At 45.1% G+C, this 19,620-nt stretch overlaps 1 protein-coding gene and 1 long non-coding RNA gene across 6 annotated transcripts in view; one reads left to right on the forward strand and one right to left on the reverse strand.

Moving 5' to 3' along the window:
• The window catches only part of LOC140393868 (uncharacterized), a 191,829-nt gene that overhangs the window by 14,310 nt on the left and 157,899 nt on the right, over nucleotides 1–19,620 (reverse strand). For all 4 annotated transcript variants that reach the window (XM_072480419.1, XM_072480416.1, XM_072480417.1 and 1 more), the window contains one exon: nucleotides 13,697–13,765. In XM_072480419.1, the coding sequence (XP_072336520.1) occupies nucleotides 13,697–13,765 (69 nt within the window). The remainder of the gene's footprint in view (nucleotides 1–13,696; nucleotides 13,766–19,620) is intronic.
• LOC140393869 (uncharacterized) overlaps nucleotides 6,578–19,620 on the forward strand; it is an 86,509-nt gene continuing 73,466 nt past the window's right edge. The window contains exons 1-2 of one of the 2 annotated variants that reach the window (XR_011935753.1): nucleotides 6,584–6,673; nucleotides 9,397–9,554. This is a non-coding gene — a long non-coding RNA (uncharacterized lncRNA). Of the gene's footprint in view, nucleotides 6,674–9,396; nucleotides 9,555–19,620 lie in introns of both variants that reach the window. The other variant, XR_011935754.1, reaches the window with a different exon arrangement.

The following is a 19,620-nucleotide window of genomic DNA, read 5'->3' on the forward strand; positions in this document are numbered from 1 at the left end:
CAAATCCAAAAAAAAGTTTACAGAGGCAATGATCCCAAAGTTTAAAACAAGTGAGCTTTAAAAAAGCACTCTTGGAAGGAGTGGAGTAGATAACAGAGCAATCAATCCACTGATCTGAGGGCGCCATTGAGATTCGTTTTGGGAAAGGAGGCATTACCTGCTGGAGCTCCAGCACAGGTAAAGGAAGCAGGAGCATTCGGCTCATGGAAACAGTGCATGAAGATGTTAAATGGGCAAGCCTAAATTAGAGAAACTGCTGCAACCATACATTAATACAGTATACAAATAATTACAATCTATAAGTGAATGCCCATGTGATGGGGAGTGCACTTTCCACTCCAGCCCCCTACCTGGCACTGTTTCTTGACTCACAACCTTACAGACATTCGACTGAGATGAATCCTCCCATCTAATGCAACTGATAATTACCTGTAGACATCATTACATCAACCATAGGTTACATGCTGACACTTGGATCTTACTGCACATCAGTTTAGCAATTGCATTGATGATATGTCAGCATTAAAGACCACCCCTAACTCTCTGCAAGCTGCTGCAAGCTTTTGCATATTTCATAAGAACATAAGAACAGAAGAACTAGGAGCAGGAGTAGGCCATCTGGCCCCTCGAGCCTGCTTCACCATTCAATGAGATCATGGCTGATCTTTTGTGGACTCAGATCCACTTTCCGGCCCGAACAACATAACCCTTAATCCCTTTATTCTTCAAAAAACTATCTATCTTTATCTTAAAAACATTTAATGAAGGAGCCTCAACTGCTTCACTGGGCAAGGAATTCCATAGATTCACAACCCTTTGGGTGAAGAAGTTCCTCCTAAACTCAGTCCTAAATCTACTTCCCCTTATTTTGAGGCTATGAACCCTAGTTCTGCTTTCACCCGCCAGTGGAAACAACCTGCCCGCATCTATCCTATCTATTCCCTTCATAATCTTATATGTTTCTATAAGATCCCCCCTCATCCTTCTAAATTCCAATGAGTACAGCCCCAGTCTACTCAACCTCGCCTCGTAATCCAACCCCTTCAGCTCTGGGATTAACCTAGTGAATCTCCTCTGCACACCCTCCAGTGCCAGTACGTCCTTTCTCAAGTAAGGAGACCAAAACTGAACACAATACTCCAGGTGTGGCCTCACTAACACCTTATACAATTGCAGCAGAACCTCCCTAGTCTTAAACTCCATCCCTCTAGCAATGAAGGACAAAATTCAATTTGCCTTCTTAATCACCTGTTGCACCTGTAAACCAACTTTTTGCTACGCTTGCACTAGCACACCCAGGTCTCTCTGCACAGCAGCATGTTTTAATATTTTATCATTTAAATAATAATCCCTTTTGCTGTTATTCCTACCAAAATGGATAACCTCACATTTGTCAACATTGTATTCCATCTGCCAGACTCTAGCCCATTCACTTAGCCTATCCAAATCCCTCTGCAGACTTCCAGTATCCTCTGCACTTTTTGCTTCACCACTTATCTTAGTGTCGTCTGCAAACTTGGACACATTGCCCTTGGTCCCCAACTCCAAATCATCTATGTAAATTGTGAACAGTTGTGGGCACAACATTGATCCCTGAGGGACACCACTGGCTACTGATTGACAACCAGAGAAACACCCATAATCCGCACTCTTTGCTTTCTATTAATTAACCAATCCTCTATCCATGCTACTACTTTCCCCTTAATGCCATGCATCTTTATCTTATGCAACAACCTTTTGTGTGGCACCTTGTCAAAGGCTTTCTGGAAATCCAGATAGACCACATCCATTGGCTCCCCGTTATCTATCGCACTGTTAATGTCCTCAAAAAATTCCACTAAATTAGTTAGGCATGACCTGCCCTTTATGAACCCATGCTGCGTCTGCCCAATGGGACAATTTCCATCCAGATGCCTCGCTATTTCTTCCTTGATGATAGACTCCAGCTTCTTCCCTACTACCGAAGTTAAGCTCACTGGCCTATAATTACCCGCTTTCTGCCTACCTCCTTTTTTAAACAGTGGTGTCACGTTTGCTAATTTCCAATCCGCCGGGACCACCCCAGAGTCTAGTGAATTTTGGTAAATTATCACTAGTGCATTTGCAATGTCCCTAGCCATCTCTTTTAGCACTCTGGGATGCATTCCATCAGGTCCAGGAGACTTGTGTACCTTTAGCCCCATTAGCTTGCCCATCACTACCTCCTTGGTGATAACAATCCTCTCAAGGTCCTCACCTGCCATAGCCTCATTTCCATCAGTCACTGGCATGTTATTTGTGTCTTCCACTGTGAAGACCGACCCAAAAAACCTAAAGGACCAATATTTACCTTAGCCACTCTTTTTTGTTTTATGTATTTGTAGAAACCTTTACTAGCTGTTTTTATATTCTGAGCAAGTTTACTCTCATAATCTATCTCACTCTTCTTTCTAACTTTTTTAATAGCTTTCTGTTGCCCCCTAAAGATTTCCCAGTCCTCTCGTCTCCCACTGATCTTTGCTATTTTGTATATTTTTTCCTTCAATTTGATGCTCTCCCTTATTTCCTTAGATATCCACGGTCGATTTTCTCTGTTTTTACCGTCCTTCCTTTTTGTTGGTATAAACCTTTGCTGAGCACTGTGAAAAATCACTTGGAAGGTTCTCCACTGTTCCTCAACTGTTTCACTATAAAGTCTTTGCTCCCAGTCTACCTTAGCTAGTTCTTCTCTCATCCCATTGTAATCTCCTTTGTTTAAGCACAAAACACTAGTGCTTGATTTTACCTTCTCACCCTCCATCTGTATTTTAAATTCCACCATATTGTGATCGCTCCTTCCGAGAGGATTCCTAACTATGAGATTCTGAATCAATCCTGTCTCATTACACAGGACCAGATCTAGGACCGCTTGTTCCCTCGTAGGTTCCATTACATACTGTTCTAGGAAACTATCGCAGATACATTCTATAAACTCCTCCTCAAGGCTGCCTTGACCGACCTGGTTAAACCAATCAACATGTAGATTAAAATTTCCCATGATAACTGCTGTACCATTTCTACATGCATCTGTTATTTCTTTGTTTATTGCCTGCCCCACCATCATGTGACTATTTGGTGGCCTATAGGCTACTCCTATCAGTGACTTTTTCGCTTTACTATTCCTGATTTCGACCCAAATGGATTCAATCTTATCCTCCATAGCACCGATGTCATCCCTTACTATTGCCCGGATGTCATCCTTAAATAACAGAGCTACACCACCTCCCTTACCATCCACTCTGTCCTTCCGAAAAGTTTGATACCCTCGGATATTTAACTCCCAGTCGTGACCATCCTTTAACCATGTTTCAGTAATGGCCACTAAATCATAGTCATTCACGATGATTTGCGCCATCAACTCATTTACCTTATTCCGAATACTACGAGCATTCAGGTAGAGTACACTTATGTTGGCTTTTTTACCTCTGTTCTGAATCTTAACACCTCGATCAGTAAGGTCTCTTAAGTTATTTTTCCTCTTAACCTTTCTCCTAATTTTCCTTGTCGTTGAACCCATATCTTCATGTAACAACCTGCCGCGTCGCTTACCATTAATGTTTTCACTTCCCGTTTTATTTCTTTTAGTATTCCTGGTCCTGTTCACTGAGCTCCCCTCAGTCACTGTACCTTGTACTGTCTCCCTTTTTGATTTTTGACTATGGCTTCTCTGCCTTACACTTTCCCCCTTTCTGCCTTTTATTTCGGTCCCTGATTTACTACCTTCCAACTTCCTGCATCGGTTCCCACCCCCTGCCACATTAGTTTAAACTCTCCCCAACAGCTCTAGCAAACACCCCCCTAAGACATCGGTTCCAGTCCTGCCCAGGTGTAGACCGTCCGGTTTGTACTGGTCCCACCTCCCCCAGAACCGGTTCCAATGTCCCAGGAATTTGAATCCCTCCCTCTTGCACCATCTCTTGAGCCACGCATTCATCCTCTCTATCCTGACATTCCAACCCTGACTAGTTCGTGGCACTGGTAGCAATCCTGAGATTACTACCTTTGAGGTCCTACCTTTTAGTTTAACTCCTAGCTCCCTAAATTCAGCTTGTAGGACCACATCCCGTTTTGTACCTATATCGTTGGTGCCTATGTGCACCACGACAGCTGGCTGTTCACCCTCCCCCCCCAGAATGTCCTGCAGCCGCTCCGAAACATCCTTGACCCTTGCACCAGGGAGGCAACATACCATCCTGGAGTCTCGATTGCGTCCGCAGAACCGCCTGTCTATTCCCCTTACAATTGAGTCCCCTATCACTATAGCCCTGCCATTCTTCTTCCTGCCCAGCTGCGCAGCAGAGCCAGCCACGGTGCCATGAACCTGGCTGCTGCTGCCTTCCCCTGGTGAGCCATCTCCCTCAACAGTATCTAAAGCGGGATATCTGTTTTGCAGGGAGATGACCGCAGAGGACACCTGCACTGCCTTCCTACTCTTGCTCTGTCTTTTGGTCACCCATTTTCTATCTCCCTCAGTACCTTTCACCTGCGGTGTGACCAACTCGCTAAACGTGCTATCCACGACGTCCTCAGCATCGCGGCTGCTCCAAAGTGAGTCCATCCGCAGCTCCAGAGCCGTCAACTGGTCTAACAGGAGCTGCAACTGGACACACTTCTTGCACGTGAAGGAGCCAGGGACAGTGGACCTGTCCCTGAGCTCCCACATCGCACAGGAGGAGCATGACACTGGTCTGAGATCTCCTGCCATGTCTTAAACCTTTGGTTAACTTCAATAATTACAATTTACCCCCCCAAAAATTAAATAAATAAATAAACAACGAAGAACAAAATAAATAAATATACCAATGAAAAGAAACAGAAAAACAGAAACACTACTTACCAGTCACTTACCAGGGATCAAAAGCACCTCCTCCCAACCCAGCTTCGAATTCCCACCTAGATTCAAATTCCCAAACTCACTCTTAGCTGTGTCTCACTCCTGGCTGTGTCTTCTCTGGCTCACTGGGAGAACTCACTGGGAGTGAGTTTACAAGTTGCTCTTTTTAAACTGTCCTGAATTGACTCCCCTCCCCCACCTGCTTTTAGATCAAGGTAGATTTAAGTGACTGACACTTAACTGCCAACCAGTTATGTGAGTGGGTGGGGCAGCCCTTGTTAACCCACACTGCACAATACTAGCTTAATTTAAATTAATTTAAACTCCTGAAATTTAAAAGGAGCTGCCTTACTGATTTAATTCAATTCCCACCTAGATTCAAATTCCCAAACTCACTCTTAGCTGTGTCTCACTCCTGGCTGTGTCTTCTCTGGCTCACTGGGAATATCAGGATAATTGTAACAAAACCAGAAACTGAAAATAAATTCTTGCCACCATACTCAGCTTACTGTCAGCTCCTTTAATCGATAGCAATAAAGCAATCTATCAAATTTTTGCTTATGCGATAGATGCTGGTATAGCACAGTGGGCTAAATAGCTGGCTTGTAAAGCAGACCCAAGCCAGCAGCGCGGGTTGAATTCCCATACCAGCCTCCCTGAACAGGCGCTGGCAGGTGGTGACTAGGGGCTTTTCACAGTAACTTCATTGGAAGCCTGCTTGTGACAATAAGCGATTTTCAAAACCACACAAGTTTAATAATGGAAATAAGCAGTGCTTCACTGTTAACGCTCAGAGCATTTCATCTGCACTAAAACTCGCAGCAAACTGGATCTGACAACATCTATCAACAATGAGTTTACATGGAGTTTGTGCGGCAACCTCCCCCCACCCACCCTTTCAAATCTCCCACATCTCTTCCTCTGATGGATTCAAAAGAGTTGATGTCCAACTCCTTTGAAGCTCCACCCAGAACAAAAAGAAGTACCATGAAATTTGGATTGAATCTGGTTTGTGAGTACTCTGCTGGGTGCCATGGTGAAATTAGGCTGAACATTGTAGAGACTGTCTTTACAGCAACAACTTCATGATTAAATTCCGTAGTTTACATGCAAACTTCCAATTGGAAATATATGTGAATTACCCTGCAAAAAACCCAAATAGGCCTTTGCTCACCCAGTCGCTGCACGGAAAGCTAATTGGCCATTTAATGTAATCCCCTCTGGTTACAATTTAACACGTAATATATTAATATTATTCCAACAACAGCTGAAGACATAGGCTGCTGAGTGGACTGATTTTCTTGTTGAGTGAATCTGGCTTTAAACCAAAATTAACATAACAAAAAAAGCGGAACAAATAAAAAGAAACACAATGTGGGAAAAGGTGTGCATTTTGCTTCAACTTAGCATTTCTTTGATCATTCATGCAGGAGAAGTTAACATATGATTACCATCAGGGACCATTAACAGGTGGTGGGCCCTTAAACTGCGCTCTGTAAACAACGGCAGCTTTGGGAAGCCTGCCATTCTCCAAAGCCAAACAGTTCCATCAGCTGTTCATTGAGTAAACAAAGTAGCCACGGCTTGCTGTACACATCAATACACAGCTGATTGGTTGATATTCAATACGTCCCCGCTGGCAGCTGGAAATGACCCTGCCACTTAAAACCGAGGGCGCTTTGGACTTGTCCAGGGACGAGCAGCACGCCTGTTGCAGAATATATAGCCAGATCTGACTGCCACATGTGACATAACTTCACATGCGACATGTGAAGGCTTTCCTGCTGAATTAAACGCACCACGGGCAGTCCCCTCAGGCAAGTACGTTTGCATGCCAATAATTTGCTGTGGCTTTACCAATGGTTGGGTGCAGCTTCTCTCTGTTGTGGCAATAGAAATAGTGTAATGGGCAACACCAAAGATATCACCACAAATACTTTTAAAAGGCCTCTTAATAAAACAAAAGAAGAGAAAAGTGGCAGTGATAACCGTTGAAAATACCATTCTTATAACTGGTCTCTCTAAACTAGTTTTTGTCGAGGAACTAGCTTTCCTGATTACCAGATATATATAGTCAGGGAAAGGAAGCAGTGCAAAATGATGGGAATTATACAAAATCATGTAAATTATATCTTTCTCATTCACTCATGAATCCAACCATAAACTACAATTAAGCATTCGTATTTCCAAGTACAACACACTTTTATGTTTAAACCAACCAAACGCATCTTGTTTCTACAGAAGTGTGAATTATAGACTGTTAGATTTGACCGTAGTCGATGACCTCCAACCTGTCCTTACTTGTTTCGTAGAACACCAACTGCTCACAAACCTCAAAATACTATCAAGTGAATTTGAGTATTCACAATAATTTGAGCTCACAGCTGCTCATTCTATTCCATGGGACAGTGTAAACAAAGAAGAGGAGAGTTAGTGAAGGGGCACAGGCATCTTGTAACTTTTGTGCCCTGGATTTTGTACTGTGCAATGGTTATTGAGGTTTATTGTTTATTGCTGTGAACTGGCCTGGGCAGCTTGGCGGCAAGTGCCTGCACGCTTTGCAAAAACAAATAGCTCGTAATCCTCAGCAATGTCGAAGGAGCTCAATAAATAAATAATTGAAATCTATACAGTACTTTTTACCCTCCTCAGGGCATCTCAAATTGGTCAACAGTCAACAAATCACTTCGGGTCATGACCTGGAGCCAAAGTTATTTTCAAACACAGCAAGGTACCTCAAACAATAAACACACAATGAGCTGAACGATTGGTTAATATTCAGCAGGTGGCAGCATCAGTGGAGAGAAAAACAGACGACATCAGCTGAATTTTACCAAGGTTTAGAACCTACACTTTAAAAAATAATTGTTAATGAGATGTGGGCACCACTGGCTAGGCCAGTGCTTTAATTGCGTATCTTTGATTGTCCTTGAGAAGGTGATGGTGAACTGCCTTCTTGAACTGCTGCAGTCCATGTGGTGTAGGTACACCCACTGTGCTGTTAGGGAGGGAGTACCAGGATTTTGACCCAGTGACAGTGAAGGAACAGTGATATATTCCCAATCAGGATGGTGTGTGGCTTGGAGGGGAACTTATTTTAATAAATATTTTTATTCTCCTTTTTCACATTTTCATCAAACTTTACAACAACAGATAATCAACAATAACAACAAATACAATGGCAATCCCCTAGCGAACAATCCCCTTATCCCTTCCACCCTCAAACAGCTCCCAACATTTTAAATACAAAACATCAATGAAAAAGAATCATCAATAACTTATACATTCAAACAAACCCTCCGATCCCTCCCCTAATGTTCGATATCATCCAATTCATGAAAATGCATGATGAACAAGGCCCATGAGTTGTAGAACGCTTCCATTCTCCCCCTCAACTCGAACTTTACTTTCTCGAGCGTTAAGAACCCCATCAGACCCCCCCCCCCCCGCCATGCTGAGCTTGGAGGGGAACTTGTAGGCGGTGATGTTCCCATGCATCTGCTGCCTTTGTCCTTTTAGATGGTAGAGGTCACAGGATTGGAAAGTGCTATCAAAGGAGCCCTGATGAATTGCTGCTACTATGCATCTTCTAGATGGTGCACACTACTGTCACTGTGCATTAGTGGTGGAGTGGATGTTGGACTCGGTAAATGGGACGCCATTCAAGCGGGCTGCTTTGTTCTGGATGGTGTCGAGCTTCTTGAGTGTTATTGGAGCTGAACTCATCCAAGCAGGTGGAGAGTATTCCATTACACTCTGGACTTGTGCCTTGTAGATGGTGGACAGGCTTTAAGGAGTCTGGAGGTGAGTTACCCGCTGTAGAATTCTCAGCCTCTGATCTGCTTTTGAGGCCATAGGGCGCGATCGTCCCAAAAGGGAACAAAGTTCCCTAGGGAGTGCCGAGGAGGGCCGAGGCTGCACTTAGTCCCGTCTTTTACAACAGGGAGCTCTGCTCGCCGGAACTGCCCATTGTAGCGAGAGATCGGGACCCCATTTTTAAATGGCGACCCGATCTCCAGGGACCAGCCCAAAAAATCCTGATCTCCCCAGCCCGAATGCAACATGGGAGGGTCACACAGCCCCCCCCCCCCCCCCCCCCCACACACAACCAACACCCACGGTGGGCAACCCCAGCCCAATCACGCGTGCGAAAAAAATGCCATCTTTGCACATTGGCAGTGAATCCCTAAACCTCAGATACCTTGGAAATCTACACATTAGTGTAAGGCTCGCTGCCTCGCTCTAATATGCAGATTTGCCAAAAAGTGATTCTGCCCATCGTGGGTGGGATTCTCCTTGCAACGTCTCACGAGATTGGGTTGAATCTCACGAGGCGTGGCGAGCCAGGTGGATCCCGGGGATGGGGGCTCCCGGCTTTCATCGACCACGTTGCGTTGCGGCGATAGTATTTACATGGCTGTTTCAGTTCAGTTTCAGGTAAATGGTACCCCCCAGGATGTTATAATTATTGTCCGCCCTCTGGCATAGTTTACGTGTCGTAGGTTCTAATTGACGTCTGTCATTTGTTCTCCAATTATGGGCAGTAGGAGGTTCCAGAGGTGAAGATCTGATGAAAGGATACAGCACTGACCAGCTAGCAGACTGAATGAGAGAGATGTGCGCTGCAGCGACAGAAAGATGAGTTTGAGAGACAATCAAAATGGAGATGCTCACAGAAGCCTGCTGAAAATTTAAAATTAAAGTAGGTCAAAAGTTGTTCAGGCCAACAGTGTTGAGGTAAACTCCTCTGTAGGAATGATTTTGGCTGTGGCTGTAGCATTTTCACATTTATAGCTCAGTCTTTGAGATAGCGCAGATGAGCCACTGATGGCCCTTCAGCATATTGCTGAAAGGTCGCTTCCTCGTTACCGCTTGGTTCTGGACTCCCCAGGAGATGCCAGTCCGATGCTGGAAAATGCAGTGGCTTCTGAAAATGTTTCCTAAGTAGGACCTTAATTTGCCAAATTAATTGACTGTCCTTGTGAATGTGTTGCCTATTTCTATGGCAGCCTGGTCCTGAGACACGCATCGTGAGGCCTCTCAGATTGCAACTATATGAACTTTTCAATTGCTTCTGCCTCTCAACCCATCTCGGCCCCAGAGCAAAATTCAGCCCAATGTTTTCAAGTTCTGAAATGTGAACTGTTCCTTTCCCTACAGGTGCTGTCAGACCTGCTTGGCATTTCCAGAATTTTATTTTCAGATTTCCAGGATTTTGCTTTTTCAATGGTTAATCTTACCTTTTGGATGATAAAGAATACTACTTGGCATTGTGATCATTTCCTTTCTGCTGTTAACGGTTTCAACCTAATGTAAACACCTGCCTAGCTAACAAAGTTCAACATTCTTGAAGACATTTGTTTAATATATCTGCCACTTTTCTCTCTTGCATAAAATCTCACCACTTAATATTTTAAGAGAGGTATTACACTGTTTGAACGCCTTGACAGTGTCAAAAAATATATTTTTAGCGATGCTACTTCATTGCTTCTTCTAACATACACCCCTTGGTAGGATAGAACAGTCATCATGGATTTACGCAAGGGAAATTATGCTTGACAAATCTACTGGAATTCTTTGAGGATGTAACTAGTAGAGTTAATAAGGGGGACCCAGTGGATGTGGTTTATTTGGACTTTCAGAAGTCTTTCAAAAAATTCTCACATAAGAGATTAGCATAGAAAATTAAAGTGCTAGCATTGCTGCCTCACTGCGGTGAGGTCCCAGGTTCGATCCCTGCCCTGGGTCACTATCCGTGTGAAGTTTGCACATTCTCCCCGTGTTTGTGTGGGTTTCGCCCCCACAATCCAAAGATGTGCAGGGTAGGTGAATTGGCCAGGCTAAATTGCCCCTTAAATGGAAAAATTAATTTGTTACTCTAAATTTAAAAACAAATTTTTCAAAAAAATTAAAGTGCATGGGATTGGGGGTACTGTATTGAGATGGAGAGAAAGCAGGATTGGCAGACAGGAAACAAAGAGTAGGAATAAATTGGGTCTTTTTTTGAAAGGCAGGCAGTGACTAATGGGGTATCACTGGGATCGATGTTGGGACTGAAGGTATTCACAATATATATTAATGATTTTGATGAGGGAACTGAACGTAATATCTTCAAATTTGTAAATGACACAAAGCTGAGAGGGAGGGTGAGCTCTGAGGAGGATGCAGAGATGCTTCAGTGTGATTTGGACAAGCTGAGTGAGTGGGCAAATGCATGGCAAATGCAGTATAATGTGGATAAATGTGAGGTTATCCACTTTGGTAGCAAAAACAGAAAGATAGATTATTATCTGAATGGTTATAAGATGAGAGAGGGGAATATGCAGCGAGACCTTGGTGTCCTTGTACACCAGTCACTAAAGGAAAGCATGCAGGTACAGCAGGCAGTAAAGAAGACAAATGGTATGTTCACTTTCATAGCGAGAGGATTTGAGTACAGGAGCAGGAATGTCTTGAAGCAATTATATAGGGCCTTGGTAAGATCATACCTGGAATAGTGTGCGCAGTTTTAGTTTCCTTATTTGAGGAAGGATGTTCTTTGTATAGAGGAAGTGCAGCGAATGTTTACCAGATTGATTCCTGGGATGGCGAGACTGACATATGAAGAGAGATTGAGTCAGTTAGGATTGGTTTCGCTGGAGTTTAGAAGAATAATGGAGGAATCTCAAAGAAACCCATAAAATTCTAACAGGACTAGACTGGGTTGATGCAGGAAGTTCTCGATGGTGGGGGAGTCATCAGGGTCACAGTCTGAGAATACGAGGTAGACTATTTAGGACTGAGCTGAGGGGAAATTTCTTCCCCCAGAGAATGGTAAGCCTGTGGAATTTGCTACAGGAAGTAGTTGAGGTCAAAACATTGTATGTTTTGAAGAAGGAGTTCCATATAGTACTTGGGGGCGAAAGGGATCAAAGGATAGGGGTGGAAGGCAGGAACAAGCTATTGAGTTGGATGATCAGCCATGACCATAATGAATGGTGGAGTAGGTTCAAAGGGTGGAATGGTCTCCTCCTGCTTCTATTTTCTGTGTTTCTATTTTTCTATCAAAGCTCTTGTAAGACCTCTTTCCAAACACCTGCTAAAAATCTATACATGAAACATGTATAGAATTTCCATTATCTATTCATGTGGTTACTTCTTCAAAATACGACTCCATTAAATTTGACAAAGACAACTTGCTATTAACAAATTTATGCTGATTGCTGTTGATCAATCCATGCATGTTGAAATGCTCAATAGTTTTATATTATAAGTGAAGAGTTTTCTCACACCTAACATGAGACGAACTGGCATAACTCCAGTTTAGATAGTTTTGCGTATTGAAAAAAGTGTTTCATGAGTTACGCACCAATTTCAAATACATATTGTGCATATTTAAGGTTAATTGAGCAGAAACCCTGTTTGTTTCTGTTACGTTCAACAGCCCAGAGTACATGATCTAGGGAACCATGCTTTTCAAAGAACAAGTTCCATTTAGTTATCTCTGACTACTGTCCATATCTTCATCTGGTCCATCAACATTCTCAATTCCACCAGCATTCATAGAAACTGAGGTAAATCATTTATTTAATACCTCTCATATCTGAATTTTTGTTCTGAATGCGAGAGTTTAGATGATGATTACGTTTTGGGATTTTCTCTTAAATTCAAGGTAAAATGGTTATAAGTATACTGAAGAGGGTTGTGTGATCTGCATCAAATTCTTCTCAACAAGAAGCCTGGGTGGCTTAGTTATTATGGGGACAGAGAGGCCCAGAATGGTACCTACTAGGATCAAAGTGTAAAATGTTCAGATCTGAAAGTAAAGACAAGCGCAGCTATGCTGACTGTGGATAGGATTTTAATCTCTGAGATGTTGGAAAGAGAGTGGGTGAGGTTTCACACAGAGGCAAAAGACGGCAGCTGCGGTCAGCAGGGAGAAGAGTGTGTTCTTTCTGCAAGCTACCAACCAGAAACACAGGAGGAAAGGTAGTCTCTGGTCGAAGAGATGCATCCCATGGCAATCTAAAGGATGTTGAAGATTTTCCTGGCGTGGCTGGAGGCTTGGAGGAAGGGGCAGGAATTGCCAGAGTGGGCCTTACCGCTAGCATTTGGTATTTGTCACTTCTCCAGAAACTGAGAGAAGTTTCTTTTGATGGTCACTTGACATTATGACTTGGTGAAATGGGGAGAAGTGGATCTGGGAGTGATGATGGACAGATTCTTATGAAAATTGCTATACTGTGGACATGAAGTATAAGTGTATGCAGAGTTTTTGGTCATGTTCAAAGTTAAAGGGAGGGATATCTTTTCTGCAGTTTAGTGTATTTGTTGCTTACTAAGTAGTGTTTGGTTGCTGTTACTTTTAGTTGGTTTGTTACAGTAAAAGCCTTAAAACTTTAGATTTTTGCCATGTAATTCCTTTAATTTGGTCACTGGGAATTCAAATCTCTTGTTTAGTGTTATCAGTCTCAAGGAGGAACATAACATTCTACACAAATAAATTCACTCTTTCATTCCTGAGAGGTCCCATACCATTCATCACATCAACAATCCTTCATTAAACTAGATGAGCTACAATAGACATTTGAAATATTAGTCTTTCCATATACCTCCAATTACTTGGCTTTTGGTGTTTTCACACTTAAATTAATTCATCAATTAATTGAGGAAACCACTGGAAATCAAAGGATGTTAATGTAAGTTGACATACAGCTGCTGACAGTGTAAAGGATATTGGGATTGCAGTTTTAACGATCAAAGTATATATACAGTTAGTTAGAGAAAGGCATTATTATTTCAAAGTACAATGAGTATCCTCAATGCATTAGATTTTCCTCGAAGTCTCCATTTTGTTTTTGTTACCTTTTCTACGGAATCAGCTTTGCTCTCCCACAGACTACGTTTGTTGGCTACATCCCCTGGTCTGATACCCTGGAAACACAATTCAACATCTTTAGGTACCAATTCACAACATTGTTCCAATACTTTGATTTTTTTGTGGTTACAGAACACTATATACAAACTACAGTTAATTAGTAAAGTAGGAACTATCTACCACATATGCTGTGCAGTGCTGTAAATAATCTTTCTCTCAATTAATGGTGTTCTTTCTGTGATTCAAATTTGTTGTTTCAACTGTGCAGTGCACCTACAGAAATATTTTTTGTTTCTGTGATTCTCTCCAGCATTTCATCACACTTCTGTTTCACAAGTTACCATTTTCCCACCTTGGTTATATCTACTGAACGTGTTGTAACCCCAGACTTTCACTGACGACAAGTTTTATTTATAATGTTCCTTTAATCTACAAAGCATCAAAAGGACACTTTATAAAGAAATACTAAATGCGACAGATATCAAGTCATATGAGAGAAGTTAATCGAAGGGACTGGGATCTAGGTTGAAAATATAGGTTTAAGAAGATCTTTTAAAGAGGCAAGTCTTTGTATTATTTTAAGAAGGTGTTTCAGAGAAGAGAGCGAGGGTGACGAATGGTTCTGCAGACAAAAAAGAAGAGAGATACACAGGCAACCTGAGTTGGAGGTTCAATAGATGTGGAAAGCTGTAAGTATTGGAGAGATTGGATGAACGGAGGCAGTGGTGGGGTTTGAAGACAAGAATGAGGATTTTGTATTGGGTGTATTATGGTTCGGGAAACCAAAGTTAGTCACTAAGAATGAGGTTGATGTGTGAGGAGGTCTTAGTGCAGGACAGGATGTAGCAGCTGTATTTTGGAGAAGTTAAAGTGTATGGGAGGAAGATAAGAGAAGACCAGCAAGGTGAGTTTTGAAGGAATCAAGTCCGGATGTGACAAAAGGAGGTGATAAAGGTGCCAGCAGCTGTGCTGAGGTGGAGGCAGGCAATATTGCAGATTTAGAAGTAAGCAAACTTGGTAACAGAGAAAATATGGGGCATGATGTTCATTTTAGGATAAAACACAAAAATGTTGAGCATGATTTTTTCAGTCTGAGTGAATCTCGGATGATGGATGATGCCTGTGCTAAAGGAGTGGTATTTGAGGCAGACATCAAAATCAATAGTTTCAATCTTTTAAATGCTCAGCTGAAGGAAGTTGTGACGCAACCAACATGTGATGTCAAACAGCTTGTCTGACTCAGTGAGGTCATAGGTTTAAGAGACATTGTGGAATGGTAAAGTTAGATGCCATTAACATACTTTTATGAAGATGACTCCATGGGCTGGATTCTCCGTTTAGGAGACTAAGTCCCCACGCCGGCGTGAAAACGGTGGTCTTTTACGGCAGGGCATATGGCGCAAAACGGCCACTGATTCCCCATTTTGCTGGGGGCTAGCAGGGAGGTAGCGTAGCGCTCGCAGATCTAGTTGCCGATATGGCGCTGAGCATTTCCGGGTCCGTGGCCGTGCATGTGCATGGCGGCGGCCTGCAGCGGCCACGTCGAGCTTCATGGCGGACTCAGCCCACGGACCGCAAAAGTAGTGATGTGTTGGGTGTTTATCATAGAATTTACAGTGCAGAAGGAGGCCATTCGGCCCATCGAGTCTGCACCGGCTCTTGGAAAGAGCACCCTACCCAAGGTCAACACCGCCACCCTATCCCCATAACCCAGTAACCCCACCCAACACTAAGGGCAATTTTGGACACTAAGGGCAATTTATCATGGCCAATCCACCTAACCTGTTCTGGATCACATACAGGTCACCAACACTTGAAATACTGCAAGACTATTTTATTGAATCACTAACTGTTTAAACAAACTTAGACTGTGGGTTAATACGATACTAGCTTCAACTAAAGACCTCTGCCTTGTCCTAACTAGTCGATGCACTCAGCACATGGTGAATGTCTGTGTTGCAGGCTCTGTCCTCCTAGCTAGCTGCAACTCGAATGAGCGGGAACTCTGATGCCCCCTGTCTTTATAGTGCGTGTGCTCTCACTGGTGATTGGCTGCGGTGTTTGTATGTTGATTGGTCCCACTGTGTGTCCATCAGTGTGTGTCTGCACCATGATATACTGGTGTATATTATGACATCCCGCCTTTTATAAAAAATGTACCTGTGTGGCAATAAATAGTGTATAGTGAATGTTCCTGATACGTGTGTGCAAAATATTTACAGGACTATGTACATAAAAACTAAGCTATTTACATGGGAAGGTGCCTGGTGCAGAAAAAAACAGTGTGACTCAAGAATAACGAGATGAACGCTACATACAAACCACTTGAACGATTAAACTAAAGAACAGAACAAATCAGAAAGTCCATAAGCCCACAAAGTTCACAAATTAAGTCTCTGAGGTGGGCGACAAATTCTGGTTGACCGCCTCAAGGGTGGGTCGGGAGCCGCCGGCTGAGGAGCGGGCTGGACTGCATCAGAGTGAGGAGGATGCAGAGTGAGCGGAATCTCTGCATAGTCCATTCAGGGTCAACAGGAGGACGTGGCAATGGTGAAGGATCACGTAGCGAGTGCGGAATGAGACGAAGGGCACGTCGATTGCGGCGCAGAATGGACCCATTCGGTAGACCAACCATGAACGAGCGGGGGGCCACCTGCCGAAGAACCACAGCGGTTTCAGACCAGCCACCATCCGGAAGATGGATGCGGACGTTGTCATCTGGAGCCAGAGCAGGGAAATCAGCTGCACGGGAGTCGTGAACCGCCTACCGTGAAGGACCGGAACGTGGTTGAGGTCTGGGACATGAATGGACGGCACCGTCATGCTCAGGGTGCGACCCATGAGCAGCTGAGCTGGCGACAGGCCAGTGGACAGTGGGGCCAAGCGATAGGCCAGCAGGGCGAGGTAGAAATCGGACCCAGCATCGGCAGCCTTGCAGAGGAGCCGTTTGACTATGTGTACGCCTTTCTCCGCTTTGCCGTTGGATTGTGGGTACAGGGGCCTGGATGTCACATGCACAAAGCTGTACCTCCTGGCAAAGTTGGACCATTCCTGGCTTGCGAAGCAGGGGCCATTGTCCGACATCACAGTGAGTGGGATGCCGTGTCGAGCAAAGGTGTCCTTACAGGCACGGATGACTGCAGACGATGTGATGTTGTGTAAACGTACCACCTCCGGGTAGTTTGAAAAGTAGTCTACAATCAGGACATAGTCCCTGCCCAGCGCGTGGAACAGGTCAGTGCTGACCTTGGACCAAGGGAACGTGACCAACTCATGGGGCTGCAGGGTCTCACGTGGTTGGGCCGGCTGGAACCGCTGACAGGTGGGGCAGTTGAGCACTGTGTTGGCGATGTCGTCATTGATGCCGGGCCAGTCCACTGCCTCTCGGGCCCGTCGGCGGCACTTCTCCAAGCCAAGATGGCCCTCGTGTAGCTGTTCCAAGACGAGCTGGCGCATGCTGTGCGGGATGACAATGCGGTCCAGTTTCAGGAGAACACCATCGACTATCGGCAGATCATCTCTGATGTTGTAGAACTGCGGGCACTGGCCCTTGAGCCACCCATCTGTTAGGTGGCGCATGACACGCTGTAGCAAAGAATCAGCCGCTGTCTCGCGGCGAATTTGGATGAGGCATTCATCCGTGGCAGGTAGATTGGAGGCCACGAAGGCCAAATGGGCGTCAACCTGGCAGACGAATCCCGCTGGGTCACACGGAGTGTTGACTGCCCTGCAGAGAGCGTCGGCAATGATTAGGTCTTTGCCCAGGGTGTATACCAGCTGGAAGTCATATCGCCGGAGCTTGAGCAGAATACACTGGAGGCGAGGCGACATGTCGTTCAAGTCTTTCTGTATTATATTAACCAGCGGGCGATGGTCGGTCTTGACGGTGAATTGGGGAAGGCTGTACACATAATCATGAAACTTGACGACACCGGTCAAGAGGCCCAGGCACTCCTTTTCTATCTGCGCGTAGCACTGTTCCGTGGGGGTCATGGCGCGTAACGCATATGCAACGGGGGCCCATGATGAGGCCTCATCACGTTGCAGGAGCACTGCCCCAATGCCAGGTTGGCTGGCATCGGTCAAAACTTTTGTCTCTTTCGCTGGATCAAAAAAGGCTAAGTCCGGGGCCGTGGTGAGTTTGGTTTTGAGTTCTCTCCATTCGTGCTCATGGGCAAGAAGCCATTGGAAGTCTGTTGTCTTCCTGACCAGGTTCCTGAGAGCCTGGTATGAGAATGGTATGAGAGGCGAGGTTAGGGATGACCTTCCGTAGGAAGTTGACCATGCCCAGAAATCGGAGGACCGCCTTCTTGTCCTCTGGCATTTTCATGGCTGTGATAGCAGCCACCTTGTCCGCATCCGGCCGCACACCCAACTGGGAGATGTGGTCCCCTAGGAACTTGAGTTCTGTCTGACCAAAGGAGCATTTGGCTCTCTTGAGGCGTAGGCCCTGTTCCCGTATGCGTTTGAACACGCGCTGGAGGCGACTGACATGCTCCTGCGGGGTGGTGGACCAAATGATTATGTCGTTGACATAGACGCGAACACCTTCAATGCCTTCCATCATTTGTTCCATGATCCTGTGGAACACTTCTGAAGCCGATATCATCCTAAACGGCATCCTGTTGTAACAATATCTGCCAAAGGGGGTGTTAAAGGTACACGGTTTTCTGCTGGATTTGTCGAGCTGGATTTGCCGGAATCCTTTCGAGGCGTCAAGTTTGGTGAAGAGCTTGGCGCGAGCCATCTCGCATGTGATCTCTTTGCGCTTGGGAATTGGATAATGCTCCCTCATGATATTGCGATTTAGATCCTGGGGATCAATGCAAATTCTCAGCTCGCCGGAAGGCTTTTTTACGCACACCATGGAACTGACCCAGTCGGTTGGTTCTGCAACTCTTGAGATCACTCCTTGATCTTGGAGGTCCTGCAGCTGCTGCTTGAGGCGGTCCTTGAGGGATGCTGCGACTCTGCGAGGTGCATGCACCACAGGCGTGGCGTTCTGTTTGAGTAGGATCGTGTAAGTATATGGGAGTGTGCCCATGCCTTTGAAGACGTCGCGGTGCTGGTCGATGATGGCGTCGGGTTGCACCCTGAAGTCAGCGTCCTGGAAGGCAGGCGTGTCATCAGGAGAGAGAGAGTGAACTCTTTGAATGAGGTTCAACAGCTTGTACGCCTGTGTGCCAAGCAGGGAGTCCTTCGAGGAGCCCACAATCTCGAAAGGAAGGATGACTTTCCATGACTTGTGCACTTGACCGTCAGGATGGCACACCACTCATCGTCTGGATCGATGCTGTATACCGACAGCGGCTGGTGTCTGCTTCAGGGACAGCCTATTTTTCGTTACGACACCGACTCGAAAAGGCGCCTTCGTGTCCGGTGTCACTGCTGTGTGGGCGGTCCGCATTGGACTCGGTGACCGTGGGTTGAATTGCCCGAACATTCCTGCGAGGCTGGCTGAAGCGATGGGAGTTGGCAGGCTGAGCTGCTCGACAGAAGGCAGCATAGTGGCCAAGTCTTCCACATCATAGACATTGTCGAGATTTTGCGGGGCATTGCCGCTTTAAATGGGCGGAGCCACAGTTGCCTCACATCGTGACGTCAGCACGTTCACTGCACCACCGCGCATGCGCGGTGCAGTCATGCGTGGTACGCGCCTGCGCATTACGTTCCTCCATGTCACCGTCCCCTCATTTGGTGCGTACAAGCGCGGGAGTCCGCGAAAAGCGGGTGAAATGGCCGCCCTCATCCAGACTGAGGCCCTGGAGGTGCTCCATCACTTGGACCCGTTCCGCCTCGTGGGGACCTTGCTGCACCGTTTTAGCCGCTTGTATATGGAAATACCGACTTGTGGCATTTTCATGTAAGACACAGGTCTCGATGGCGGTCGTTAGGGTGAGTTGCTTTACTT

The sequence above is a fragment of the Scyliorhinus torazame genome, chromosome 17, assembly GCF_047496885.1.
Source record: "Scyliorhinus torazame isolate Kashiwa2021f chromosome 17, sScyTor2.1, whole genome shotgun sequence".
Classification (NCBI taxonomy): Eukaryota; Metazoa; Chordata; class Chondrichthyes; order Carcharhiniformes; family Scyliorhinidae; genus Scyliorhinus; species Scyliorhinus torazame.